This window comes from Anopheles funestus, chromosome 3RL, assembly GCF_943734845.2.
Source record: "Anopheles funestus chromosome 3RL, idAnoFuneDA-416_04, whole genome shotgun sequence".
Classification (NCBI taxonomy): domain Eukaryota; kingdom Metazoa; phylum Arthropoda; class Insecta; order Diptera; family Culicidae; genus Anopheles; species Anopheles funestus.
Window position 1 is genome coordinate 79242845 of NC_064599.1, and position 27990 is coordinate 79270834.

Consider the following 27990-nt stretch of genomic DNA (forward strand, 5'->3'; position numbering starts at 1 on the left):
CTCTGCAAGATTTATGGACGTCCGTTGGAAAAGACGAAAATCCACCTCAACCGAACGACGGGACGAGGGAAGACGATTGAGCTAACGAAAAAAAAAAAACAAGCCGAGGATCAAGCAATAAAAATCGTTCCGTTGATAAAATATTTGCTAACCAGTTCGTCGAGCAGACAGGAGGAGGATGGATGAGGATATCCTCAAGAAGTGGAGGTGGAGATCTCCTCTAAGCGAGCTCCATTAGGAGACGATATCCAATTGGAGCGTAGGGCAATATTGAGTGTATGTGAACAGAGACATCAAGGTCCATTACGACGGATGATCAAGGTTGCTTGAAGAGGTGACCATGCGAATGAAGGTGATCACTTGAGACAACATCATGTCATACGGTCTTTGCTACAGGAACTGCAACAAACCGTGACGATCTAGAGTACATTTCATCGGGAGGCGAATGGAAAAAGAACTCTAAAGGTGGTGACAAAACATCGAACACGTTAATCATCTGCTTTAAGATCAAATCAAAAGGCTTTCTCATGAGGTAAATCAGAAGCTTCAAACAACTCAATCAATCATCAGTATGGCCGTCGGATCAATCATTCAGATCAAAGCTTCTTAATAGAACAATATTCTTTCGATAAAAAACTTTTGAAGTATTTAATCTACATCGTCATCACCATTCAGTATTCTGACAATTGTTTGGAAAATAGACGTGGACGTGGAGTTCCATACGTCTTTTTCGCTGTATTTCGTAGAAAATCTCCACAACTCCATAACCTCGCGGTGTATGATTTATGGTGCCACATTTGTCTCTATATCCGCTGGTTTCATCGATTGGTATTTTCCTTTCCTTCAGTCATGTACCAACATAAAAATGGCTTTCCCCGTAGAAGGTTACTTCGGGACGGTAAACGGTATGATTTAGTGTCAACTGTTGCGTGACTTGACTTTGATGTCATTAATTGTCCTTGGTGGACTGCAACAAAAAATAAAACATACACCATTGCCATCCCCAGGATGGTATTATTGCTTATCTTATGCTCGATTATAAATTGTTGTTCTTGTACTAGCCAGGAATAGTGATGAGTTATTGCTGCATTGATGGTTTATTAGATCGAGATCGGGTATGAATCGTCATAACAATTGCACTTTATTGCTTGCAATTACATATCTTCTTCGTTAAATGAATTCAATATTAAGATGTTTGAAGATAAATATTGGAGCACAGCGTTATGCTTACCAAAACAAAATAATTACAAGCTGTAAAGTTCCAGATGGTTAATTGTTGTAAAGTTCTCCGTAAGAATCCATTCCCTCAACCAGAAAACCTCATCGCTTTTCTACCCTCTATTATCAGTGCGCAGAACCGGTTAAACTTATAAACTTGTACGACCAGCTGCCGGACATCAGTCGGTCGGCTGTAAAGCTAGATAAAAATTGGATCGGTGGGTCAATATCGTGACCTGCAGTAGGCTTTGGGCGTGGGCGGAAGTAGCAATGTTTCGTGCCTTTGCTACTACCCTCTGCGCGGTGTAAAAGATCACATCTAGCCGCAGCGTTTTCCCCGGTTCGTCTTCCGTTCTGTGCAACATGCACTTTCCAATTCAAGCACCAGTTGCACTTGTCAGGTGCTGTGCCACGGCATCCACAGCGTTTTTTTTTTTTCCTCCAGTATCTGTATGTACCTTGGTGTACCGTACCGTGCTGGTGATCGTTCATCAGCGATACGATCCGCGCCCAACTCGCGTTCGCTGGACGTTTCTTACATGGTGTAACGAAAAAAAACTGAACTACAACTAGAAAGCATCGGTAAAAGGGTAACGGAAACGGATAGTTGGTAATGCGTTGTACATAGTGAAGGTAACCTGACTCTCCGGTAAGTTGTCCGATAAGTAGATATTTTCATCATCCACATCGATATGATAAAGAGTTAGTAATTAAATGCACTTTTCTTCTGCTAGCTACGCGGGTTATGTTTAAGGTTCCCTTTGATTGGAATTGAATTATAGTCGAGTTTAATTTAATACATCATTAGTTATTCTTATCCCTTTCATGAAAGTAAATCCTCCGTCGAACAATATGATTAAAAGGAAATTTCTACTACTCACTGCTAGGCAATCATGTACTCCCTTTTTTTTTGCTTCGGATCTTAACCGAAACTGGTTCACCGCACCTTCAAAGGTAGCCGATAGTTTATCTCTTCGCCCCGATCGATGCGTGATGGCTCAATCTAAATCAATCAAGACGATCGTACCGCGCGCAATGTGCCGATCGATCGGGAAGATCCTCGAACCGATCGATCACATATTGCGCGCTGCCTTTTTTCAACGAAACACATGAGAAGGGGCGTCACACACAGCAACATATCGCCTGCAAAAGCAGCATAAAACCTGTTCCACGGAATCCGATTGATTCCAGCCCCGAATGATTGCGTCGAGCAATAAATCGGCATGAGGAATGCACACAACAGTAACAGCGGGGTTATAATGCTGTTTACCGGGTATGCTTTATGCGATCTTAACACGCACCCATAATGTGCGGAAGAATATTAAGCAATAATATGATAGGTTGGGGTAAGTTGTTGCCAACAGTTTCGTACGAAATATCTTAGCACGGGTGATGTTTTATGAAATGGTTGTACTGGGGATTGTGGATTTTTTTTCCTGATTAATATTAAAGCAGGAACTAGGAGGGATCATGTTTCTGGTTTTGAGTTCGGCGTATGCCGATATTCCTAAAGCGTTGCTTCTCGGTTTTAAATGTTTCCTCGCATGGAATGGAGTTGGAGTTAGCATCCAGCTCATACAGTTGCATTTAGGGAAGCTAGCTAATAAATCATTCCAGCCAGCAGAAGCATAAACAGTGACCGAACACGTTACAGTAAGCAGTGTGTTTATGCGATTGCAATACGGTTGATTCACTAGAAATGTTGGGATGAATCATTCTGAAACGATCTTTAAACATGCCTGAATCAATCCACCCAAAAAAGGGAGAATTTTATGTTTAAAGTAATTCTTTTTTCCGCAAAAGAGCTTCTGAAAGGAGAACTTTACAATATAATCAAGTTAAAAATTTAATTAAAACAAATTTTTATTTTACTTTTTTATAAAGTTCTTCACAGGGAAACATTCATCTGGAAAGAACATAAATGTACAGTACAAATGTAAAACAGCAACATATCGAGTTCAGCAACCATTAACGACACAGTCGATATCAAACGATCAATTCACTGCCCGGAGTGGATTGCGCAGTTCCTCCTTGGGCAACAGAGCTCCATCCAAAGACTTCCATTTTCTTATCTCCTGCCCGTAAAGTGTAGGTGGAAAAGGCTTGTCTTCATTTCGCTCTGCTTTCTGCAATTATTTATGTCTCTAATTTAATTACCTATTCGCATTCGATGACTGTTCACTTCTACGGAACTTTGCAAGGCTTTGGCAGGAACTACGAAGGCTCCTTCGTCAGCGCATTGCCTTGAAAAGAAAACTCGAGGCCAGATCACGATAGGTGGCTTCTTTGTTACGGTTGGAGTGGATGCGCGATACATCCCGACCACCTGCTAGCCCACCGGCAACGGAACCATCCCGTGAGCTACCGCTACTGGCCATCGGTTCACATTGCAGTTTCCTTCTTTTGCATTCGTTCGTCGGTGAGATGCCGAAGAAGTTCCAAATCGTGAGCGTTTCATCATATCCTACACTCGCTGGAAGATTGGAAGCAAAAAGCACAGAATTAATGGATACTTCCGAACCAGACTCAACCACCACCATGTAGACTGCATCCAGTACCGAGCTGTTTGCCATCCGGGCTCCACAGGAGATGTACGATGACGTCATCGTGATTGCGCATCACATCCACCACACGGTCCATCGAGGCGAGCACAAGTATTTCGGGCTGCTTGTTCATATCTATCGTCCAAACCCGGGGGGAGAAACGGGAAGAGAAAACAAGGAATTAGATTCAATCCACCGCATCGATGCCCTTTGCTCCGCCGATGTTTTTGCTGCTTTATTAAATTTGTATCATTAAAAAGTATGTTGGCCGGAGGAAATTGCTTCCATTTCGATCGCAGTGCCTTACCGCAGTGCGCACTCATCGTCGATCGTGGATGAAATGAGCAAAAGCCCAGTGCAACAACGGCCGCCCTTCCTTGTGGTGTATATCGCTAACCAATCGTAATGGTGGCCACAAGGGACGGGACGATTTTATGGGACGGTTGTTAAGAGTTTCTGTGCCAATATCAATAATTACGCGACCGGGCACCGGGTTCCACCGGGTTCGCTCGATAGCTTTGTGCAGCACTTGATCATGATTATTAGTTTTATTACATTGTGCATTGCGTGAAATGAGATTTTGCTACGTGGAGGCAAGCTTGAGTAACGGTCGGCTGAAGGTTTGGTAAACAAATCTTCGCTTAAAACAAGTGAAATATGGATGATTCTTGGTGAAAGGAAACCGTGTTGTGAACGGTTAAAGAAATGAGTATCAATATTTCCGGCGAAGAGACAATCGATCACTTTACAATGACGATCCGGTTCTTGATACTTTGTTGCAATGAGAGGTTAAGAGATATCTTTTTCAATTTGAAGGTCTTCTAGAAACATCAAGAAAACCTATCACTTGCCAACTATTGTATTTGTTATTTGCTCCTTTCTATTCCGACTCTGCTGAGAGTTGGAATATCTCATTTCTAATAAATCAGTAAAAATATCAACCAAAAAGGAACGACACCGTGAACCGCGCGTGGAAGGATCAACGTGCAGATTACAGCACCTTTAACACGAAGCGATGAAAACACCTTCGATAATAAATCAAACATACTGTCATTAGGAACAAGCGTCGTCGCTAGCACCTCATCGAAGTTCATCCCACTTTCCAGTGTGCTCTCGAAATCTAAATCTTTCCCCGTTTTTTTCTCATCCCACAGCACGAGCCGACGATTAATCGCGTAATGACGTTTAATTACTACTTACCCGTGAAGGAATAGCACACGACCAGCTCGCCGGAAATCTTATTGAACGAAAGCGTCGTCACGATACAATCGCAGTCCTGCCGTCGATAGTACGACACCACCTCGCGGCTCGGTACGTGGTACAGTGCGATCATGATCGGTTCGCTGTCGGCTAATAAAATTAAACATCCTGTTTTTGAGAGCGCACAGGGATTTTGTGTGGCACCAGTCACCACAGACTCACCGATAACGATCTCGTCCTCGCGCCACGGATGCCAGTCGAAGAAGGCACACATCGTGCTGGCCCAACACGTAATCGGCGTAAGGTGACCAGCGTTCCAGTACCAGATGTACAGCTGGCCAAGATCATCCGCGGTGGCCATGTATTTGGACGCGCAGGAAAACTTGATCGCGATGATCAAAGTGTTGTGGACGAAGTGCTTCTTGTCGTACAAGTTACAGTGCGTGGAATTCTCTTGGATGATCGAGATTTGGCCATTACCCAGCCAACACAACCCATATATGTTGGGTAAAAAAGCTCATCAAAAAGGAACAGTTTGAGGGCTTTTTGTCGACTAAACTCCTGTTTAATAAGGTAAGTAAAAATCTTTTATACTATCAACATACCGTATTCTATGAAATTTGGATTATTCCTTTATACGAGCTTGTATAAAAGACGTTATTAGTTCGCTACGATACGTAACAGGATCAAACCAACAGCTGCAGCTTTTGAACCTGTGTCAACAAGTGACCAAACAATATCGCAAGGGTAATGGCTCATTAGCTACCGATCTCTAATGGCTTTCCGTTTCGGAACAAAGATACCAAAGTTCCCACCGATTCCTACCTCGATTCTTCTTTTCTCCTTCCCCGAAAAGATAACCTTAAAAGCTGCCTTCAAATGATAACATTATGTCTCCCGGTTTGCCGCTCAGACCACAGGCGCACAGGTCCCGGTCGGCTTTTGGCCGTCTTTGTGATAACATTCAGCATCGGGCGATATAGGTCGAATGGAGCGGCCTAGCTAATCTTCACTGTTTTTGCGTACTGTAATTACAAACCATTGCGCAAACAAACGGTAGCTTCTGAGGTTGGTTCCTATTTTTGCATACCGACCCCGGACCACTTTGAAGAGACGCATCGGTACAGCCAATGCCTTTGTGTGTCCATTTTAGATTCTATTCCCATTTATCTGCGGTGGGTGCGTCGGCGCAGCTTTTAATTTAATACGCTCATTATGTGTATGCGTACGGGCGGGTGTGTGCCGCCCTTGTGTGCTACGACGATTGATTATGCATGCTGTGTGCAGCAGAACCGGGTGCGCTATTCAATTACGTTATCCTAACTGGTTGGATCCTGTCCGTATGGAAGACAAGATGCTTTTCTTTCGGGGAATTTTGTTGAATAATGTACCATGGTGTAGCGGAAACTAAGGGGAAAAAAGATACAAATCTAATTGAAATTGAGTCACCCGAATAAATGATCTTTGTTTTTAAATTTAACAACTATATCAACAATTGGTTTTCTATATTTTTTATAAAAAAGTAATACATTTTTAGTGCAGTGAATTGAAAATAACTACATTAACAAGAGCTAATCGAAACGTTTTCCTAGAATAAGCATGTAGTTAAATGCTTCTTTGTTTCATTTTTTATCTTAAACAAAGAAACTGCAAAATTTACCTCAAAATCCAACAATTAAAACGTGAATCGTCGAAAATTGCGCGTTGAAGTCTTTCGTTCGGTTTGTAAGCGACGAACCCCGCCAATTCCTTTCCGAGAGAGAATTGCATGCTACGCTTAAAAGGCTCTCAATTAGGGGAAATTTATTCTTTTATAATTCTCTTCATTTCTCTTTCTTCTCTTGCTTGCATTCGAGAGAATATTGCAGAAGGGATTGGCTCTCGCGTTCGAACCCTTTACGGTCGTTTGTTGTTCGGGATCTTGGTATATGCGCCAAGCGCTTCTTATTTCAAACATCTTGTAAATAAGTGTTGTAAAATGTAAGAAGAAGGCAGTTATTCTAGGGAGATAGATAGGGTTAAAGTTTTAGTCCTTCAGCATAGGTTTCAGGCTTGCAGTGTCACGTAACGTGCTGGCAGTTACCGTTACATGACGAGAGAGATTGAACAAATCATGATATTTCGAACAGGTTCTTGCGAAGAACAGAACCACAAATGAGAGTGATACAACCTTTTGCTGAGCGTCAGCATCGGTCACGATCAGGGGAAATTGAGAGAAGCCACCCAGAATGAAAAGAGGGGATGCTGCACAAACAAAACAAACGAGAAGAATGCTCCCCCGTGTCTGAATGCAACCGTATGTTCTGCTATAGTGAAAATGTAGTGCTTGCTGTAAACGGTCACTGTTCGCATCGGTACATACACGTTGTGGTTTTAGGTTGGGGTAGGTCACCAACACCTGTCCGCTACACCTGCTTTGAGAAGCGCCGGTACGCGCGATGGTAAGCAACGGCAACTTTCCCGCAGCGTCCGGTTACCGGTGACAAAACGGATGCACCGTGGCAATTAAGTTATTAAGTGAGAGCTGTGAAAATCGTACCAGAACCCCCTGTTCCGCTTGGTCCAATGCGCAAACGCGAATGCACCGGTGACCGGAGGCTTCCGTGAAGTTTTTGAGCCGGACCGAGTTTGATCGAGTTGTGCGAGCGTGCTGTGGGAAAAGATTGGATTTCGATCGTGTTTGAGGATGGGATAGTTAATGAGAGTTTGAAGCCGGCTTTTGATAACATTGTATCTAACCAATGGCCTGGGAACGGAAATCGCACGTGTGAAAAGGCAATTGAGGAATGTCGTAGTTTACTTTTATTATGTTGTAATATCCTCAGATTATTTAAGGTAAATGTAAATGTGAGGGGGAAAATGTGAAGACAAAAATAATTGTTTGAGATAATTTGTAACGTTGAGGTTAGGATCACGTTGAATCGAAATCCAATGCATTTAACAGCGGGTCTCATTCTTAACAAAATACATAATGGTTTTGTGTAATCAGGAGTTAATAAGATCCACGAATGCTTCACAATAATTCCAGAGTATACACTCTAACTTCAAACCCTAACCTCACGGAATGTAGAGCCAATAGCTGCTGACTATCACCTTCGACTTGAGGCGACCTCGGCTTGCAAATGCCATTGCTAAAGTGCCTTGCGGAACTGCTTTTAAATTGAATTTTAATAACAACCCCTTCTATCAGCCAACCCACCGATCGGTCGGTCGGTGTTTTTTTTTTTGTCCTCTTGTGCATAGAAGAGCAAACTCCCCATCCGAGAAAGCACGAAGCCCTACCTGATAGCCTGCAGGAGTGTTGTCCAAGCTGCTCACGTCTAACTCAACCCCGACGATCACTTTCGAATGATAAACGTGAGCTGATAAAAAGCCATCTTTCTCGCCGTCTGATGATGAGGATGATGAAGGAAAAAAGGGGCTTTCGATCGAGCTTCTAGAGCAGGAATTTTATGCTTCGAAATCAAACCTCGCTGGAACTCGAAAGGGCGACCTGTGAGAGCTGAGTGAGCGTAGTTAAAAGCGACTAATTATTTCACTCGAGCATAACTTCACAACTTTTAATTAAAAGCATGATCAGTTTAAAGGGTGTTTGCGGGAGAGAAAAGAAGCTTCAAGAGGAAGATCCATCATCTGCAGAAATGGTAACGACTCGGTGGAAGAAAAAGGAATATCGATATCATAAAGATCGATGCTGGAATTCCGTGATGGTACTCGCCGAAGCGCATTGTTGAATTAATTCAAGCTTGAAGAAAGAAGACTGTCACCCTGGAGGATTCCTACGCCTGGTGTAGCAGAACCAATTAACAAGGGTGACTTTTTCCTGTTTGTGAGTAATTACCAAGGCTCATCAATTTATATGAAGCCGATACACCCAGTATTGTCTTGCTTCAACAACCGTTCAATTGCAGAAGGGAAAGGGCAGTTGGAAGGCGTTAATGTTTTTGTTAAATGTTCGATTTACCGCAAACGATCGCTCGTCAGTATAAATGTATGCGAATCGATTACGGTTTACGCTTGAGGTTTGTGCTTGTGCATTTCCGACACCGATCGTCGTACTCGTTTCCCAACAACGCCACAAAACCTGTTCCATTTCCGAACGGGAAGTAGTTGTCTATGGTCAGTATTGTCTCATCATAAGCGTATGGGTTTGGTGCATCAAGAAGGAACAAGCTTAGAGAGCATTTTTCTACAAAGGCTGGAAAAGACATTAATAGGAAGATGTTTCTAGCGATGGGATGGCATCTCTTGGATGACTGACGCATTAAATGGTATGAATACCATTTCATCTGTAATTAAGTTATTACACTGCACAACCTCGACTCAATGTACGCCCTGTCTGACTGTCTGTCTGTTTGTTTGTGTGGATATTTACTCCTCAATTTTGGACGTCGTCTTCTGTGTTGCTTATTTATAGTCGATCATTTTGGTCTAACAAATTACTAAGAAGTAATAATTCTTGTGCTGCGTGTGGTCTTCATCAAGCAGATATCGTCACGCAACGATCATTTCACTCTCAATCACCATTCTGAACTTTATCTTCCATTCAATCTGGATGTTGATGTTTACCGGACGTGTGACTAACAAACCGTTTTGTTATACAAACCTCTTCCCAATCGCAAAACGGAACCAATCGATCAATCTTGTTGAAGAGTATATTGCAATGACTTCATCGTTATTCATTTTGAATGCGAATTCGAGCACAACAACTGATCCGAAACCACTATGCAACTGTTCTCCTTTCCTCATCGGACTCTTGCAATAATTTTGGGACAGGTTTTACAGTTACAGCATGACATAACAGCTGATTTCTCTTTCCTTTCGCACTAAACTTGAAACACCGAAAGCGTCATCGTGATAAACGAGTTCGGTTTGAAAGGAAACGAATTCACTTGTCTTCTTAAATGGTGGCCAGTGCTCCGGCCGGAGATAAATCACGCAACGCAAGTTGAAAGATATGCAAAAGACATCTTCCCGAGACAACACACATCCGATCGGGAAGGATATCCTGTCACGGTGAGAGAGTTGTTTGCGTTCGCGTGTCTCTTATCCTTGTTGCGTGTGTGGTTGGAAACAGCTCGGATACTCTCCGCGACCGCCTTTTCATGTGACTTCATTACAAGTTGTTGTACATCACAGAAGAAATGCATAAGCAATTGAAATATGTAGTCTTGTAATGAATATTCATTGGACGCGTGGTCGATTTACATACCTTAACATCTCTCCAACCTTTTTGCTGGAGAAAACTAAGTCTCGATCTTATAAACTGGAAATCATAAAAATCTTTCATAAATCTCAACATTTTAAATGATTTCCCTCGTAATTGAATTTATGACAACAGACTAGCTCTACCGGAAGTTTTTCTTCAATTTGATTGTTTACGGAGGTCGTAAAACAGGTGCGCACCCTTCCAAAGGGGTTGCTGCTTTCATTTTGCCAATACTAATTTATGTGATAAGAAATCATTTTCATGTAATTGATTTCTCCTTCCACGCACTGTTCCAAGGCAGAGGGAAGGACATAAAAAAGAGATGTTATAAATGTCACCCGTTAAATGATCAAAGCAAAACGCTGATCGAATTATCATATGTTAAGCGTTGTTCTGCATGTTGTGCATGTTCTTGTCGGTTAACCAACCGTCCACACCCGAGGTGGAGTTATTCTGTCCCTGATAATCGATTCGTGTTTGTGCAATTATGTCAGGGGTTTACTTTATTGCCGGTGCTTTGTTTAATATACCGAGGTGGTTGGGTTTTAATTACTTGTTGTAATTAAACGTCCGCTAGGAATGATGTTGAGTGGAGTAGAGAAATCAAAAGATGTGGTATATAAGCGAATGGTGACATGTTGTACTTTTAAAGTATTTCAAACAATTTGGATAAAGAAATGTTTAATAAACAAACGAAAGTTTGGAAAATGTGTTCACCTTCTTTAGTAACACAGACTTGGATAGCTTCAGGCAATGGCAATCTTATCATCAGCCACAACTCTTTTCCGTAGCAATTCACCTGACCTAGAGTCTGCTTAATCCCCGGAGTGAGCATTGGAGCCGTCTCCCCAACTCCTCGGAGCTGTCATTGGAACTAAACATGCTAAACAAGAAGTTACTCGCGAGAAGAACCCCTGCTGAGTCTTCACACTTTGCTTTCGATCGAATCTTGAACTCCAGACGCATTCCTTTGTCCGAGAAGGCGAAAGAAGCGTTCAGTGAGTGCCTACGTGCGGAGGTTTACATTGAGCTTTTACTCCCGGAAGATAGAATACCTTCTTGGGGTTGAACATTAAGTATTGATAATGCTTAATTGTGGTGTAAAATATGTTGTATTGGAATTGCGATCGTATTTCCCCCTACATTCCATGGCATATAAAATGTATCATTTGATAAGACCTAATACATTATTGCTCGCGGGCTCTATTCAAGAGCAATCGTTATTTCCATTCCCAGATTGTAGGAAGCTCTTGGAGGCATTTTAATGGTAATGGAGTCAATTGCATTGCTGTAATGTGGATAAACCACACCTAACTAGGAGTAGATACCTACACAATACCCCATAAGAGCATAAGGAATTCTTGGCTTATCAGTTTGCTTCATTAGTGCACGGAGACTCCAACAAAAGCATGAACTCAATTTCTCCTATTGACGCTGTATTTTTCTAGATTTGTTTCTTTTATTCGCATTTATGTTTTGAATCATGATGGAGATATTGCTCACAACCGCTTCTGCCCACAACGGTTTCAAGGAATCGATTCCACACAAGTCTCAAAACCCACAGTCCACAGCATGACCCAACACAGAGGGAGTTTCGCGATTCCCTGGACGTCCATGTGGCTTGCTTTGCTGTTTATTCTTTATTTTCTATATACTTAGATCGCTTTTGGAGCACGCGGGAATTGAAACAGATACAAGCTAATTTAAATACAAATGTTGTAAAATGGTACAAATGAAATGTCTGAAGTTGTTCCGAACCGATGGGACGTCTTCCAGTAGCAGTCCAGAGGAAGACCCCCCAAAGTGAGCCTGAGCCTGGATCGTCGTCTGTAGCCGAAGAGCTCAAGTCGCGATCTGATCAGCTTGATACCGCCACAGCTCGATGTTTCATAAAACAAACAGTCCATTATTGAAATGAAATCGCGATCGGTTCGCTCGCAGAAAGGCACGCGATGTCTTTTTTATCGTTCGTTTGTGTGCATCATGCACACATATTTTTAGCGTAAGTATTTAGGTTAATAAAGTATGTTACACATAAAAAGGAGGCATTTTTTCTGCAGCCCTAATCGGTACCAACAAATTATTTCCCAACGCGCGCGCCCTCTGCATCGTAAAGCTTTGGCTAATTGTGGCTCAAGAAGCTGTGCAGAATATAAACAGTACACAATTACAATAATTAACGACCCCATTTCTGTGTGATATCTCGCGCAAATCGTGAGCGCAATCGTCGTCCGTCCCGAATGTCGCCGTCGGTTGGTTGGTAGCGGCGCTAATTATTATGTCACTCGGATGCATAAACTTTGCGCCAGTTGAGTGCTTCTGGTGGTCGTTTATTACACTGCTCGAGTTGAACTCAAGATCTAACCGATCGTCCCCAGCTGTCAAGTCTTAAACGGGAGTTGTCTGCTTACTGAGAGGGAATTGGTTCGAATTGATTGAATCGAGCTTCAGGTCCAAACAAACCACTGGCAGATTGGTCAATCGCATCGAGCTTCTGCTCAGTGAGTAATGCAATGCTCAAAGCTCCAACTCGTTTATATTAAACTGCTCCATAATCTTGTCACTGGTCCCTTTCCCACAAGAAGCTTGAATGTTACCAACAAATCGTAGTTGAAAAATAGTAATTGCGTATAATAATAAAAATTAGCTTATCATCGTCGCCGTCCTGGAGCGGTGTTTAGACGCACAAGAAGATGATGTTGTAAGGCGTATAGTCGGACGTCTTTGAATCTGCATAATCTATTAGATTCGATAAGAACTTCCATTTGATATCGAGAGGAGCATTAATTGAAACGTTTCTTCAGCTAAAATGGCCCATAATTGCACAATTATCGTTGCTTTGACGTGCCGTCCACGTTGATGGGACATGGCGAATGTTTGTTGTAGGATATCAGCTACTTGAAAGGAAGGTAATCACAACCCATTCATGAAGAAGGTCTAAAAAAGCTAGGGAATTGGGTATTAAACTCTTCAAAAAAAGCATTGGAAGCGCACTCTTCTTTGTGCTCTTTGCTTGTGAAGTGTCCACTTGGTTGGATCAGATTCACAACAGTGTTTCAGCAACAAAACAACATCCCTTCCAGACAAGTGCAATGGAAACACCAACAAGACATTCCTTTCCAGAAAGTGTACCTTTGTGATCCCGAAAACTATAACTTCTCACTCGAAAGTACATGGAAGTAACTTGGGAATTGGCCACGGTGTACAACGGTGTGCATAAATCTGACCAATGCAAATACCGGTAGAATGTGTTTGGTAATCTTAGGCCAGAGTTAGAGACCTGGTCGCACTGCCTATCTTGATGATATGTTTCGGCCCACACAAAAACATGCCCATTTGCACCTTACTGTGCGAACGTGGACCGTCGCAGTCGTTGTTGGACTGTTGTGGTGGATTTGTATGATTCATGATGGCGATATGTTTGGCAATGGTAAGACTAGTGAGGGGATTGCATGGAGTTCCGTGGTCGTTCGATCTGCTGAAAGACTGGGAGGGATCGAAACAGGTGCCATTAAATGGAAGTTCACGACTGTTTGCACAGCTGTCGTCGTGTTGTAACGAGTCAGTTTGAGCAGAGGAGGTGGTTTTTGTATGAAATGAAGAAAAAGAACTCATATTTTCACAAACCAGAATACAAACATGATGTAAAATGTAAAGTATTCACATACAAGGCAACATTTTGAGACCTCAGAGTAATTAAACACATAATTTCCCATTTGTAGATACAAGATATCGCTATTTCTTGACCAAATGAGCCGTTGGGATCTCTGGTACTCCACCACAATGTATTGAAGTTTCCATTTATCCATTTATTCGATCTTCATGGTACCTCAAGATGATCTGATATGCAAATTTAAAGCACATCTGGGACGATCGCCCATTGTTTAAATCGAGATAAGATCACTGATTTCGATCATCTTAGGCGCCATCCCGAAAGCTCCGTCTGAGTCACCTTCACCGACTCGGAGGATGAAAGAAGTGATCACACGTTTGCTACTCAATTTGTAAGCACTTTGCCTGGGTCGCACCTCGATGCTCATCTTGACCATGTTTGTCGTCTTGCTACTGACTGCACCGTATGACCATTTAGCAAACTAAGACCCCCAGCTACACACTGTTGTGGAGGTCTCCGTTTGAAACACGAAGCAGCATCCCATGTCACTGGCCAGTTGTCGGGCTAGTTGTCCAACCGCAAAACGATCAACGGAATGATAATAAGGCAACGGCAAACCTGTGGGAGATAATAATTAGACAACCAGCACAATCTCGAGCAGCAGAGACACCCCGATGGCAACGTTGCGTGAGGTCGTTCAGCCAGCTCTTGCTCATCTGCATCCATGTTTATTCCGAGATTAATCGCCGTCACATCCAGAAGCTGCATCTCACCGAGGGACCGGAGACTTCGCGGTACAACAACACAGTAACACTTTTCCCAGGTTGGCTTTTCTCATGATGTACTGCTGCACGTTGGGAGACATCATGCCGGGATCTTCGTTCCCCAATCAGCCTCGAGGGTAGCGCACGACGGTCTTCCCAGAATCGTAACATAACTGTCCGTTTCGTGTGTGTAATGATAAATAATAATTCCATTACACGTTCATGTCTGCTTGCGCATTTTTCTTCCTTTCCTGTGCAGGACAATGTTGCAAGATATACTCGTTTCCAGAACATGATATATCATCCAGAAGCCGCATTGTGATGTTGATCAGGTTTGTTTTCGATAATCAGGCGTTCAGATTAGGACAGATTTAGTAATTATCCAGATATTGTCACATTATCGCAACTTTTTCGATTCAAGAAAATCTATTCCTTCCTTATATGAGTATTCCCACCTGTGGTACCCTATTTCTTCTTCAAATATGAGTTCCGTTGCAATTTTAATGAAAAAAACGACAGTGCATGCATCTTTTTTAACGGTCCCTGCGTGAAAAATTCAAATTTGAGTCAATTTTTCAAATTTTCTGTTTTTTTTGGAACAATGACGGTTATTATGAAATATTTCACAGTTGGTTGCACATCAGCGAAACGTTTCACTGATATATTTGAGTAGAGAAAAGAGAATTGTTTCTAATGGTGAAATATAGATGTCGCTCTCGTTTAAACTCGTACGGCGGTGGTTTTGTACAGCGGTACGTACTGATGCGGTGGATCGTATCCATTCCTGAGTCCGATTTCAATTTTTTTTTGCGGTTTTCCCGTCGGTTAGTCATCGGTTGTGCGAGTTTTTCTTTGCAAAATAATCTTTCTTAAGTTGGCCTTACTATTAAATTATTTTATTGATTCTTTTTTTACACACACACATACAAGCGCACGCGCTCCCTTACTCCTGCAGACGAGGCAAAGAGTTTTCCTTCCACCTAGTTGTTGTTGCTCCAGGATCCTCTTTGCATCTTCTGCGGAGTTTAAAAGCACGAAGAGGAATCGACACCCCTGTTCCCTAAGGAAATAGTCATCACAATCGCTTCATTGCCAGCATCACCACTCGTTCCTTTGTTGTTATACCCGCTTTCCCCATAGCCCCGGTATACTTTCTCCCAATTTCTTTATCTTTGGCTCACTGGAAACACACGGCTCCAACCTCGATCCAGAACTGTTGATGCATCTCACCAACGTCACGGATCGCAATGTCAATGATAGGTAATCGCATCGGCTTGTCGGTACTGTAGCTCAGCACAGACTGGCTGTAGTGTGCCGTTCGATGCTGACAGTCGTCTTGTAGGGCTTCGTACCGCAGTCGCTGCGGACCTCGGGCCGTTAGTTCCGCATCGTTCCAGGCGAGGAATTTCAGGCTCTGTCTGTAGCTGTTCTTGTCCTTGTTGTAGTAGGCCACACTGTTTCGACAATGGTAGGTAACGTTCTGTGTCGCACTTGCTGAGAGCAACTGAAGGAAACCGATCTGATTGCTGTCCGACTTGTAGCTAATCTTCATGCCTTCCTTAAGTTCACCCAACCACACTTCCTGTTCGTCACCGTCGTAATAAAGCTCCTTGGTACGGAGAGGTTGCGGAAGTATGCAGGAAGCCTTCTTTTCTGCGTCACAGTACACTAGGATCGAGTCTCGCGCGTCACCTTCATTCGGATCAATCCAGTAGTGTCCAGAAGTAAACTCAGGGTGTGCAGCGAATAGATCGCGGCAGGTCTTTGCCGGAGAACTCTGTTTACCGTCCGGTTTCTTGAAAGTTGCAAAGGCAGACTTCAGTTTCTCGTACGCATTCTCAACCAGCTTCTGGCGTTCCTCATCGGTTAGCTCGAACACGCGGCCAAGATTCATCGGCTCATCGCCCATGTTCGGATCTGGACCCTTCGTATTGCTCATCTGACCATGGCCAAGCAGAGCAGCCAGAGCAGCCGCATCGTATCCGACCCCATCACCCGGAGGTCCAGGAGGGCCCGGTGGTCCAGGCTGACCCGGCTGCCCATTTTTACCATCGTTTCCAGGAGGACCACGGGGACCGGCTGATCCGAGCATTCCCTGAAGCCCTGGTGATCCATCACGTCCAGGCGGCCCTCGAGGACCGGCCTCTCCGGGTTTACCGGCTGGTCCTTCATTACCTATGTTACCCTTATCTCCTGGTGCACCGGCTGGACCGGGCAATCCTTGCAAACCAATCAGTCCTCGATGTCCCTTTGTACCTTTGAGGCCTGGTTCTCCGTTCTCTCCTTTAGGACCTTCCAAACCAGGTGGTCCCGCTTTGCCTCGTGGTCCCGGAGGACCATCTACACCCTGTGGGCCGGTTTCTCCTCGTAGTCCTCGCTCACCTGTTTGTCCGAGTGGCCCTTGAGGACCGGGTGGTCCCGGTAGTCCTGGTGCACCAGATGTACCCTGCGTTCCAGGATTACCGATCGGTCCCTTATCACCCGTACGTCCAGCGATTCCAGGTGGTCCTTGCTTGCCAGGCGAGCCTTCCGGTCCTGTGTCACCAGTCGGTCCCGGAGGTCCCGGTGGTCCTAATAGTCCTGGAACACCTGGTGGGCCATCGTTGCCTGGTTTACCGGGCGTGCCAGGTTCACCGGCAGCTCCCCGCATTCCTCTTAAGCCCTGAGCACCGCTCGGACCAGGAAGTCCAGGTAGTCCTCGATCGCCTGGTACACCTTGCGGTCCTTGATTTCCGGGTGCTCCCGGAGGTCCATCGCTGCCGGCTTCTCCTTTAATTCCTTCGGCACCTTGATGTCCGGGCATGCCTGGTGGTCCTGCGTTACCAGGTCGACCAGTATCTCCTGGATTTCCTTTCAGACCGGGCATTCCCGCTGTTCCTGGTGCACCTGGATTACCCGTTTGACCCTGTGAAGGAAGTGAATCATTAGTGATCATTTTCAATTCAAAGTCGCTTATCATGCTTACAATTGGCCCTTGATCTCCTGGACGTCCTGGTGTTCCCATCGGCCCCGTTTCTCCGCGTAATCCCGGTTCTCCACGTGCTCCCTTGGACCCGGTCAAGCCAATTAATCCTTGTGGTCCTGGCTCACCCGGCACGCCTGGCAGTCCAGAGTTACCTTGCTCGCCCTTCAGACCCATGTTGCCGCGATCGCCCTTTGCTCCCGGGGTTCCAACCGGGCCTTGAGGGCCAGGGAATCCTTGCAGACCTTGCGGTCCAACAGCACCTCGCTCACCAACTGCTCCAGGTGCTCCAGGCTCGCCAGGGATACCGGGAGTACCTGGTTCACCCTTTTCAGCCGGTTCTCCTGGAGGTCCTGGAGGACCCATCGGTCCCTGAAGTCCTCGTTCTCCGACTCGTCCAGCAGGTCCCTCTGGTCCAGGTGGGCCTGAGCTTCCACGTTCTCCCTTATCTCCTGCCGGTCCTGCTGGGCCCCGCAATCCCGGAAGACCCACCATACCAGGAGCACCTTGGTGTCCTTTCATGCCATTCGGTCCAGGCGATCCCTACAAAATCATTAATTAAATTGCTGTAAAAGTGGTAGAACTGATTTGAATGTATGAAACTAACCGGTGGTCCATCGTTTCCTTGCGCTCCTGGCTCTCCACGCAGACCAGGTGTTCCTGGTGTTCCAACCGGTCCTCTTTCTCCGGGGAAGCCTCGCTCACCTCGAATACCTGGCTGGCCAGCGGGGCCTGGCGGTCCGGGTGGTCCATTCTGTCCATCTTTTCCTTGTGCTCCAGGATTACCCGGTGTACCCGGTAAACCTTGGAATCCTCTTGGCCCAGGTGTACCAGGTGGACCTCTATCACCGTCGTTTCCGGGAGGACCTGGGGGTCCTGATATGCCTGGCGGTCCATCCTTACCGGCATCACCTCTCGGTCCTACCGGGCCAGGAGGTCCAATATCTCCATCTTTTCCGGGTTCACCCGTGAATCCCTTGTCACCGGGCAATCCCATCGGTCCTGGCAATCCTTGCAATCCTTGAGGTCCTGGTTCACCAACCTTACCGTCTGCACCAGGCAATCCGCGTTCCCCGGGTGTACCAGCCTTACCCTGTGCACCTGGTCGCCCCGGTTGTCCACGCAAGCCTTGCATGCCTGGGGCTCCCGGTGGTCCCGGATCCCCACTGGATCCCTTCGGACCCTGGGGTCCCATCGCTCCGCGATCCCCGGACTGTCCCTTAACACCCTGTGCACCGTCGGGACCGGGGAGTCCAGGAGATCCTGGTAGACCACGTTCTCCTTGCGATCCCGGAAGTCCCGTGGGTCCTTTCATGCCTCGTTTGCCTCGCTTTCCTTCTGGACCTACAGCTCCCGGGAGACCTCGGGTTCCGGGAATGCCACCTTCTCCCTTTATCCCGGCTTCTCCTTTGTATCCTCGCTCACCCGGTAGGCCTGGTTCACCTTTCGTGCCAGCGTCTCCCGGACTACCATTAGCACCCGGTGCGCCTCGAGGACCAGGGAATCCAGGAGGGCCCGCTATTCCAGGCGATCCAGGACTTCCTTTCTCTCCAGATACTCCATCTTTACCGGGTGGACCGTTCAAGCCTGGTTCTCCCGGTTGTCCTGGCCGACCAGATTCACCTCGGGGACCTTGAGGACCTTGGCTACCTTTCGGACCGGCTCCTCCCATGTCTCCCTTCGCTCCGTTGCTTCCAGGAAAGCCAGGTGGCCCTTGTTTACCAACGGGACCCTAAAGCATAAGTGTCGTATTAAACTTAAGACGATTTTTTCCTAGCATATTGCTTACCGGTGGTCCCGGTGGTCCAGCAATTCCATCAATGCCTCTCAAACCCGAAGGTCCCGGAGGTCCTTCGCGTCCTCTTTCTCCTCGAGGTCCGGCAGGTCCCTGGTTATCGAAATACAGTATTAAAACATCATATGACACTCAACAGAATCATTTTGGATTTGTACGTACAACTGCTCCTGGAACTCCTGCTGGTCCTGTAGCTCCAACGGAACCCTTTTCACCAACCGATCCAGTTTCGCCTTTCATACCTTCGGGTCCTGGCAGTCCCTGATGGCCTTTCAGACCAGGCACACCGGGCATACCTGGCAATCCACGTGGTCCTGATAATCCAACAGGACCTTGTGGTCCAACTTCACCATCATCACCTGCAGCACCATCTTTACCGGGAGGACCAGGTAATCCACGTGCCCCGGGAGGACCACCTACACCAGGTGGTCCTGGCTCACCTGGTTCACCACGCGATCCTTGAAATCCTTGCGGACCCGTTGCACCGGTTGGACCGGGCGGGCCTCGCGGACCAACAGGACCAACCTGAGCTTGCATGAACTGGAAGTTTTCTGGCCCTGGCCCTTTATCTGCTCCACCCATGGTTTCTTGCATCTGTTGAGTGTAGAATGTTAGATCTGGTGCCGGTCCCGGAGGTCCTGGTGGTCCAGGAATACCGGGCGTTCCTGGAATACCTGGTTGTCCCGCTTCACCAGGTATACCCGGTTCGCCGGAAGGAGCTGCAGGCAGACGATTTCCAACAGCCGATGCATCGAACTCCGGTCTCTCTGTGGTCGTAGTAGTGGTTGTAGTTGTTGTAGTCGGAATGACACGTGGACAGTCTGCCTCGTCACATTGTATCGAACCATTCCGACAGCGGCACGTGGCACAACCTTTATAGCCAGACTGGAACACTTCGCCTTCCCGATACCACTTCCCCTCGTGGAGGCAGGTGAAGGGTTGTACAATCGGTTCTGGTTCGGGAACCCTCGCAGTGGTGGTGGTTGTTGTTGTCGAGACGCGTGGGATTTCGTCTTCTGGCTGTCGGAAGCCAGCATCTGGATTGCGAGAGCCTATTGAAAGTAAAGCGCGAAATCATTACATCATACCGCTAATATGTATGACGATCGCTCACACAGCTGGCAAAGTGATTATCGAGTTTAAGTCATCTAGCATACAGCACATTAAGTGATGGTGCAGATGATGATCATTTATCGTCTTACTTCTTGCATACTTACCACTCTCACCGTCATAATCGGGGTCCGTCCCGTAGTCGTAATTTTCCCCATAATCATACGCTGAATCGTATTCCGGTGGTTGTGCCTGTGGTCGATCGGCTTGTGGACGATCGGGACGTACTTTTTTTAGGTTCTTCGTAGCCAGCTTTTTCGATTTGCTCTTTTTGGCCTTCCTTTTAACCGGTTTAACCGATGCAGTGGCTGGTTCATCGTCGCATCGTATCTGATCGGCAACTATCACTATGATAAAGAACACCGCCAGAAGTAGCGGACGTCCTAGACGGAACTTCATGGTGGTGCGTGGGCTTATCCTCCTTTCGGGTTTTTTGGACTCTCCCCTAGCACATGTTCGCTGTTCGCGTCCTTTCGGATATTCTACGGGAAGAGGTTTAAAGTGTAGGTAAAACAAACGAAACGCTCAATTAACAAATTGATCAAACCAAACCACACGATTGCAAGAGTGCTACTAAATTTGAAGACCGCGTGTGCAACAGTAGAAACAGCAGTCACCGAACTGCTTTGAAACACTGATAAGAATTCGTTCGTACAACATTGTTCAGATGGGACCCGGGAAAAATTGGACGGCTCTTTAGGACCCAATTTTGTGTCATTATCAAATTGGTTCAGTGCACCAGTAACGCGTGGTCTAATTTCAATTTCACATCATCCACACGTTCTAGCTTGCCACGCTATCAGCATAAGCACTTGTTAGCTAGTCGACGATAAAAAAACACCGAAATAGAACATAGAAGTATAGAACACACTGACAACTTTCGTGTTTAACGCAGCTGAAGAGAATTTTTTGCAAACGATCTTCTCAGGAAGTCCTTGACATCTCGTTCTAGCACTAACATACGCACACATACACCGTTACTAGCGCACACAATTGAATAGCAAAACTTACTTCAGAGTAAGTCCCACTAAGAGCATTCAGTGGGGCAAACACCACTGCATCCGCTCGGCTGAATCACGGGCTCACTTCACGCACTTTCTTCCGATACTTAAGCACTTGGGGTGGGACCAGCTTCCAGTGTGTACATGATAACACCACCCGAACAACTGAACTTTTGGCAGAATTTGGTGATCTTTTTATACTGCGGGATCAGCCCCAACTTTACGACCCAGCGATCGCACCACATATGGTAGAAGAGATCTCGTTTCGGTTAGCAAGAACAAACTTCTTGCGATGCTTGTGCGACACTTGGCGCTAGTGAAGAAACGTGGCCGATTCATGAACGCATTTTAATTACTTTAACAAGAGCATCGTCGTGCGTGCACACACAACACCAGTGCGAGTACGTCTCTCAATACAGATGGTTTTCTAGTTCGCGGCAGAATTAAATCATAGTTTGTGCACATTCAATACAGATTGCACATAGGGCACGGGTTGAGACGGTGGGCTTGAAGGGCTGTGAAGGAAGCGATTAATTCTAATTGCACGACGATACAGAGACGTACGACATTGTACGGTTCGATGGTTGGCGGGTAAAATGTGATGAAGATCGCACAAGATGGCGCTATTGATTAATATTTACATACGATCAATCAAAACGTTGTGTGTGTGTTAAATTTCTATTTCACACTGTGTAAATTACACATACCAAAACAGTTTTTATAGCTAGAAAAAAATAATGTTTGTGTTTGAAAGTTTTCCGAAATAGTTGCAAAAATGCTACCACAAATGAGAGAATCGTAGGAAGTACCTACACTCTCTCTTCTTGGCTTTAACGACCTTACAGGTCACGCCGGCCATTTCTGGCTTACTAGACTTATTTTTACCAAACCAAGCCGTATAGTCAGTCCTTGCTACGGGGTCCTGCCGTGTGGACTGGCGCCGTTTATCGCATGCACCATCGGGCCGTACATACTATTGTAAATAAATAAAACGATGCGATGGGGATGCAATTTTAATCTTATCTGGTCTCCAGTTATCAATGCATAATCAAACCGTTTTGTTAAATTGTCAGCTAGACCGCCCATTCACTGTTTGGAACAAGAATCTTGTGACCAAGTTCGCTCAGTGTACATGGACTGTACTGCTGTTTCATTTCATTCATCAAATGCAAATTCCACAGTTATGATGTGTTGAGCCAAATGAAATACTTGATTCTACAGAACCACTGCGGGAAAAGGTAGATAACATAATCATTAGATAAAAACACGCCGCTACAGTGTATTTATCCATAATGTTATTAAACTTATCTATCATGTGTTACATTTTCTAACGTGTAAACCGGAACATGAAGTGATAGCATTTATATTACAACATGCAATAAAGCATTATGATGCCGGTTTTTGCGAGCACAGAGATGACAATGTTCCTATTCGACCGGGTAGGTATGAACGTCTCTTTTCCCCCAGGTCTCTAGCTTTGCTTTATCAAATCAGTTATGAGTGTCGTAAACAAAAATCATGCCGGCATTCATTATGTGAATCCTTTAATTTTTAAAGCAATAAATGTAAATGAGTTACCGCTCTTATATAAAGGCATGAGAAACCGTGTGCCTCGGTATAGTCGAAACTAAGCGTTCAACGCTGTATGTAGTGTGTGAGATGGAGAATTTTGTGTTACTTCTAATTGTGTTTACAGCTATGACGGCCGGTCAAACCACAGACAAACCGATTTTTCCAGTAGAAGCTTGCGGTAATAGGACGGCCTGCACATCTGCAACATATATGGAACAGTCGCATGAGTTCTGTAAAGATTATGGTGGAAGAGTAACAGTTCCTTCGAAGCTGTGTTTGAATGGTGTGATTTTGTGTGACAATTATAGCAGAGCAGGAGCATGCTTCTATCCTCCAAGTAACCTGCTGTCCAACTGTGAGATTGCGATAGAGAACTGTTTCTCCTATATGAGTAGTACTTCGACGCCGAAGACAACCATTTCGGATTATGAAGTAACCACTAGCGAAAGCCTCGAAGAATCAATCTTCCCTGTCGAAGTTTGCGGTAATAGGACGGCCTGCACATCTTCAAGATATATGGAACAGTCGCATGAATTCTGTAAAGATTATGGTGGTAGAGTAGCAGTTCCTTCGAAGCAGTGTTTGAATGGTGTGATTTTGTGTGACAATTATAGCAGAGCAGGAGCATGCTTCTATCCTCCAAGTAACCTGCTGTCCAACTGTGAGATTGCGATAGAGAACTGTTTCTCGTATATGAGTAGTACTTCGACGCCGAAGACAACCACTACGGATTATGAAGTAACCACTAGCGAAAGCCTAGAAGAATCAATCTTCCCTGTTGAAGCTTGCGGTAATAGGACGGCTTGCACATCTTCAAGATATATGGAACAGTCGCATGAATTCTGTAAAGATTATGGTGGTAGAGTAACAGTTCCTTCGAAGCTGTGTTTGAATGGTGTGATTTTGTGTGACAATTATAGCAGAGCAGGAGCATGCTTCTATCCTCCAAGTAACCTGCTGTCCAACTGTGAGATTGCGATAGAGAACTGTTTCTCGTATATGAGTAGTACTTCGACGCCGAAGACAACCACTACGGATTATGAAGTAACCACTAGCGAAAGCCTAGAAGAATCAATCTTCCCTGTTGAAGCTTGCGGTAATAGGACGGCTTGCACATCTTCAAGATATATGGAACAGTCGCATGAATTCTGTAAAGATTATGGTGGTAGAGTAACAGTTCCTTCGAAGCTGTGTTTGAATGGTGTGATTTTGTGTGACAATTATAGCAGAGCAGGAGCATGCTTTTATCCTCCAAGTAACCTACTGTCTAACTGTGAGATTGCGATAGAGAACTGTTTCTCGTATATGAGGAGTACTTCGACGCCGAGGACAACCATTTCGGATTATGAAGTAACCACTAGCGAAAGCCTAGAAGAATCAATCTTCCCTGTTGAAGCTTGCGATAATAGAACGGCCTGCACATCTGCAACATATATGGAACAGTCGCATGAGTTCTGTAAAGATTATGGTGGAAGAGTAACAGTTCCTTCGAAGCTGTGTTTGAATGGTGTGATTTTGTGTGACAATTATAGCAGAGCAGGAGCATGCTTCTATCCTCCAAGTAACCTGCTGTCCAACTGTGAGATTGCGATAGAGAACTGCTTCTCGTATATGAGGAGTACTTCGACGCCGAGGACAACCATTTCGGATTATGAAGTAACCACTAGCGAAAGTCTAGAAGAAAGTATCTTCCCTGTTGAAGCTTGCGGTAATAGGACGGCCTGCACATCTGCAACATATATGGAACAGTCGCATGAATTCTGTAAAGATTATGGTGGTAGAGTAGCAGTTCCTTCGAAGCTGTGTTTGAATGGTGTGATTTTGTGTGACAATTATAGCAGAGCAGGAGCATGCTTCTATCCTCCAAGTAACCTGCTGTCCAACTGTGAGATTGCGATAGAGAACTGTTTCTCGTATATGAGTAGTACTTCGACGCCTAGTATAACCACTACGGATTATGAGGTAGCCACTACCGAAAGCCTAGAAGAAAATATCTTCCCTCTCGAAGCTTGCGATAATAGGACGGCTTGTTTGCATATACCATTAGAAGAAATAAAAGGATTCTGTAAAGATTACGCAGGAGAGGTGGCAGTTCGTTCTAAATTATGTGTAAATGCTATGATTTTGTGCAAAAATCACAGATTTGCTCAAGGATGCTTATTCCCATCCGACATACTGGCGACATTTGGTTGTGATATAGCAGTTGAACGCTGTTACCCAAAATATACTACTACGGGGCCAGAGGCAACAACCACTGCAATTGTGACAACTACTACTACTACTACTACTGAAAAGACTACTATCGCACAATCAATATCAGAAGGTCCCAAAGCCGGTGAACCGTGTATGTATGCTGGAAAACGAACTGCAATGGTTGACAGCTGTGTCACATATCTGGAGTGCTCGGGTGAATATTACAACGAACGTTCCTGCAGCAACGGTTACATCTTCTATCAGCCTTTCGGCTTCTGTTTACCAGGCGATGTGAAACAATGCCAGCTTTATACATCGTAAATGAAAAGATGTATATAATTGTTTCCCACAGATTGGAAGAATTTATACATCTCAGCCTGTCTCAAAGTATCTATATAATATAAACACATCGTCAATGAGCCGCGCAAGGGCTTTTTATTTATCAAGTACCTAGTATATTTGTCCTGGTGATGGTATATAAAAAATGGGTAAAATCATGAGAATATATAGTATTTGTAGTTATAGTTAATGCATAATCGTCCGCACTTTTATCTTTATTATTTTTTTATTATTTTTGAAGGATAATATCACTATACAAAAGGCCGCGAACACTCTCGATAAGGAGCCCATTCATGGTTCGGAGAAGAAATTGTCTTTCAACTAGTGTTGGGTCAGGTAGCTCTTTTGCAAGAGCGAAGCGCACCGCTCTCGCTCTCTAAAGTGTGCGGTGCGCTAGAGGTAGCTCCACACGGAGCGCTGCACACAGGAGCGATTGTGCGTTGCGCTCTCAGGAGCGAAGTTTCGCGCCACACGGAGCGCTGCACGTAGGAGCGATTCCCGCGATACAGCTATCTCTTTTTCGCGTGGGCTGTGCGGGAGCGCGCACAATAAGATGAGCGGAGCGATTGAGGTACCTCTTTCGCTCTTGACCCAACACTACTTTCAACCAAATCGTATAAATGTGCGGTGTTAAGTCTTCAATAATTACAAGCAACACGGTCTGGCCGTTCTTCATGATTAAAAAACATATCACTAAAAAAAATTTCTTTTCACGTGATATAAATAATCACAATCACAAAATGTAGCCTCTACGTCTTATAGCGCTTCGCCGTAGAAGTTCTTCGAATTTTTAAGATGATTATTTGGGCGATATCTTCGAGGTTTGGAAGGGTGGGATAGCGGTGGAAGGGTCATCAGATGTCAGAAGAATCGGTTTGTTATTTTTATTTTAAAAAAATGTATTTATCTATTTTTCTATACAAAGTAACTTTCATATTCCACATTTCAATATGGACGTCGCTCAATTAAATGCTGTTTCAACAATTCGCCAAAAATCATCATCATTCGAATGCTTGTAATGCGTGACCAAATCCATATTGCTGATGATGACGAAAATAGTGGTAGCTTCAGTCGTGCCATGTTTTGTTTCATTTGCGACACCGGAAGAGTGCTGGATGCTGTGCTATAAACGACAAACTAGCAGGAAGCGGGTCCACACTGTTGTACTGCTTCCCTGTTTGTTTGTTCCCGCTGCCGAGCCCGATACACGTATGCATATCTAGTTCCATTCACTCAACATCTGTGAGTCCCGGAATTACGTCTCATCCTTAAGCGCCTTATAAGTACCGGACCAAAACCAAGCACCAGCACCACGGTGGTTACCGTGCCCGACTATGGGGGAAATTAATACGTACATTATAGTTGAAACAACATCAAACGCTTTAATAAACGGCTTCATTTTCGTTGTCGTCCGGACCTCATCCCCGTTAGCGTTACACGCCATCCGATTCACCCGATCGAGGGGGTTGGTCTGTACGGACAAAACAACAGAACCTCCCAACAACATATTATTGCCGCCGGGAGAGGTATCGGTTGGTACCTTCAAAGGGCTACCGAAAACCGAGATACCAATGGATACCGTCATCCATTGCGCTATCAAAGCACCGATCGGAACTGGACTGGCATCCGGGTCTGACGCGAGTCTGTGTGCGCAATTGAACTGCTGCTGGCACGGAAACTGCGATGGCACCGGAAAAGCGCACGCCGCGACCGTCGGTTACGATAACGATACGGCACCGTCATGTACTGGAGTTAACCGATACCCGATTAGCGTGATAACGGCCGTCATGATGGAGCAATCCGTTTTTGAGGGGGAAAAAAATGTACAACAAACTTGCCAATTTATTTTAGGATAAAAACCGTCACATTGTAGCATTGGTGGAAGCTACTTTGTGGTAGGCAAACAAAAGATCAGTTGTTGAAAATTTAATTGCACAAAAAGTTGGGATAAACATTCCACCGTCGAATGATCGACGAGTCGATCTCAATTGGTTCTATTTACTAATATGTCTATATAATGTGCTACTCCCTTCGTTGCTGTTTCATTGTGGGCATAATTTTGCATACCTCTGTGCTTGTAATTTTCATACGGAAAATGAAAAGTGAACTGTTTTCCACTCGATTTCCAAAACCGCAAAGCAGCATGGTGTCGAAAATAGTATGCACAAATACTAGCCACATTCCCCGTTTGCCGCAAGGGTGCGAAGGACTCGCTTAGAAAGTGCGCATATCGCGCGTGCCGATAAATTATTCATCGGGCACTATAAATATTTATTCGATAGCTAATTTATCAAATTACGCTAAATTATTTATATCGAAGTTCAATCGCTCGTAGTGAGTTCAATCGTTTGCCAGTATCGTGGCCGCTTTTTGGTCGCTGCTTCCAATCTGCATCGGGTGTGGATATTTTAAAGCGACAAAATATGTTTTCCACCCTGCTCGTGCCCTCACAGCGCCACAATACGCGTATT

General features: G+C 45.0%; 3 protein-coding genes across 6 annotated transcripts; 1 reads left to right on the top strand and 2 right to left on the bottom strand.

The window, feature by feature from the left end:
• Positions 1-3050: 3050 nt before the first annotated feature.
• Positions 3051-5528, bottom strand: LOC125771544 (protein cortex-like). Of its 3 annotated transcripts, XM_049442260.1 has the most exons (4): positions 5184-5528; positions 4962-5111; positions 3777-3896; positions 3055-3691 (listed from the first exon to the last, which is right to left on the bottom strand). In XM_049442260.1, the coding sequence occupies exons 1-4, from the start codon at positions 5320-5322 to the stop codon at positions 3450-3452; spliced, it is 651 nt and encodes a 216-aa protein (XP_049298217.1). In that variant the 5' UTR covers positions 5323-5528; the 3' UTR covers positions 3055-3449. The 3 variants fall into 3 exon arrangements, with proteins under 3 accessions (XP_049298216.1, XP_049298215.1, XP_049298217.1); XM_049442259.1 differs by having other exon boundaries at positions 3051-3682; positions 4962-5528; XM_049442258.1 differs by having other exon boundaries at positions 3051-3691; positions 4962-5528.
• A 9899-nt stretch (positions 5529-15427) lies between these two features.
• Positions 15428-22618, bottom strand: LOC125772310 (collagen alpha-1(I) chain-like). The gene is made up of 7 exons (XM_049443877.1): positions 21426-22618; positions 20522-20896; positions 19467-20356; positions 19299-19397; positions 18117-19241; positions 17513-18052; positions 15428-17452 (listed from the first exon to the last, which is right to left on the bottom strand). Exons 2-7 carry the CDS (start codon positions 20811-20813, stop codon positions 15725-15727), a joined length of 4674 nt encoding a protein of 1557 aa, XP_049299834.1. The 5' UTR covers positions 20814-20896; positions 21426-22618; the 3' UTR covers positions 15428-15724.
• A 66-nt stretch (positions 22619-22684) lies between these two features.
• Positions 22685-25908, top strand: LOC125772311 (prestalk protein-like). 2 transcript variants are annotated; one of them, XM_049443880.1, is made up of 2 exons: positions 22685-24247; positions 24860-25908. In XM_049443880.1, exons 1-2 carry the CDS (start codon positions 23075-23077, stop codon positions 25499-25501), a joined length of 1815 nt encoding a protein of 604 aa, XP_049299837.1. In that variant the 5' UTR covers positions 22685-23074; the 3' UTR covers positions 25502-25908. The 2 variants fall into 2 exon arrangements, with proteins under 2 accessions (XP_049299837.1, XP_049299836.1); XM_049443879.1 differs by having other exon boundaries at positions 22687-24247; positions 24554-25904.
• The last annotated feature ends 2082 nt before the right edge of the window (positions 25909-27990 follow it).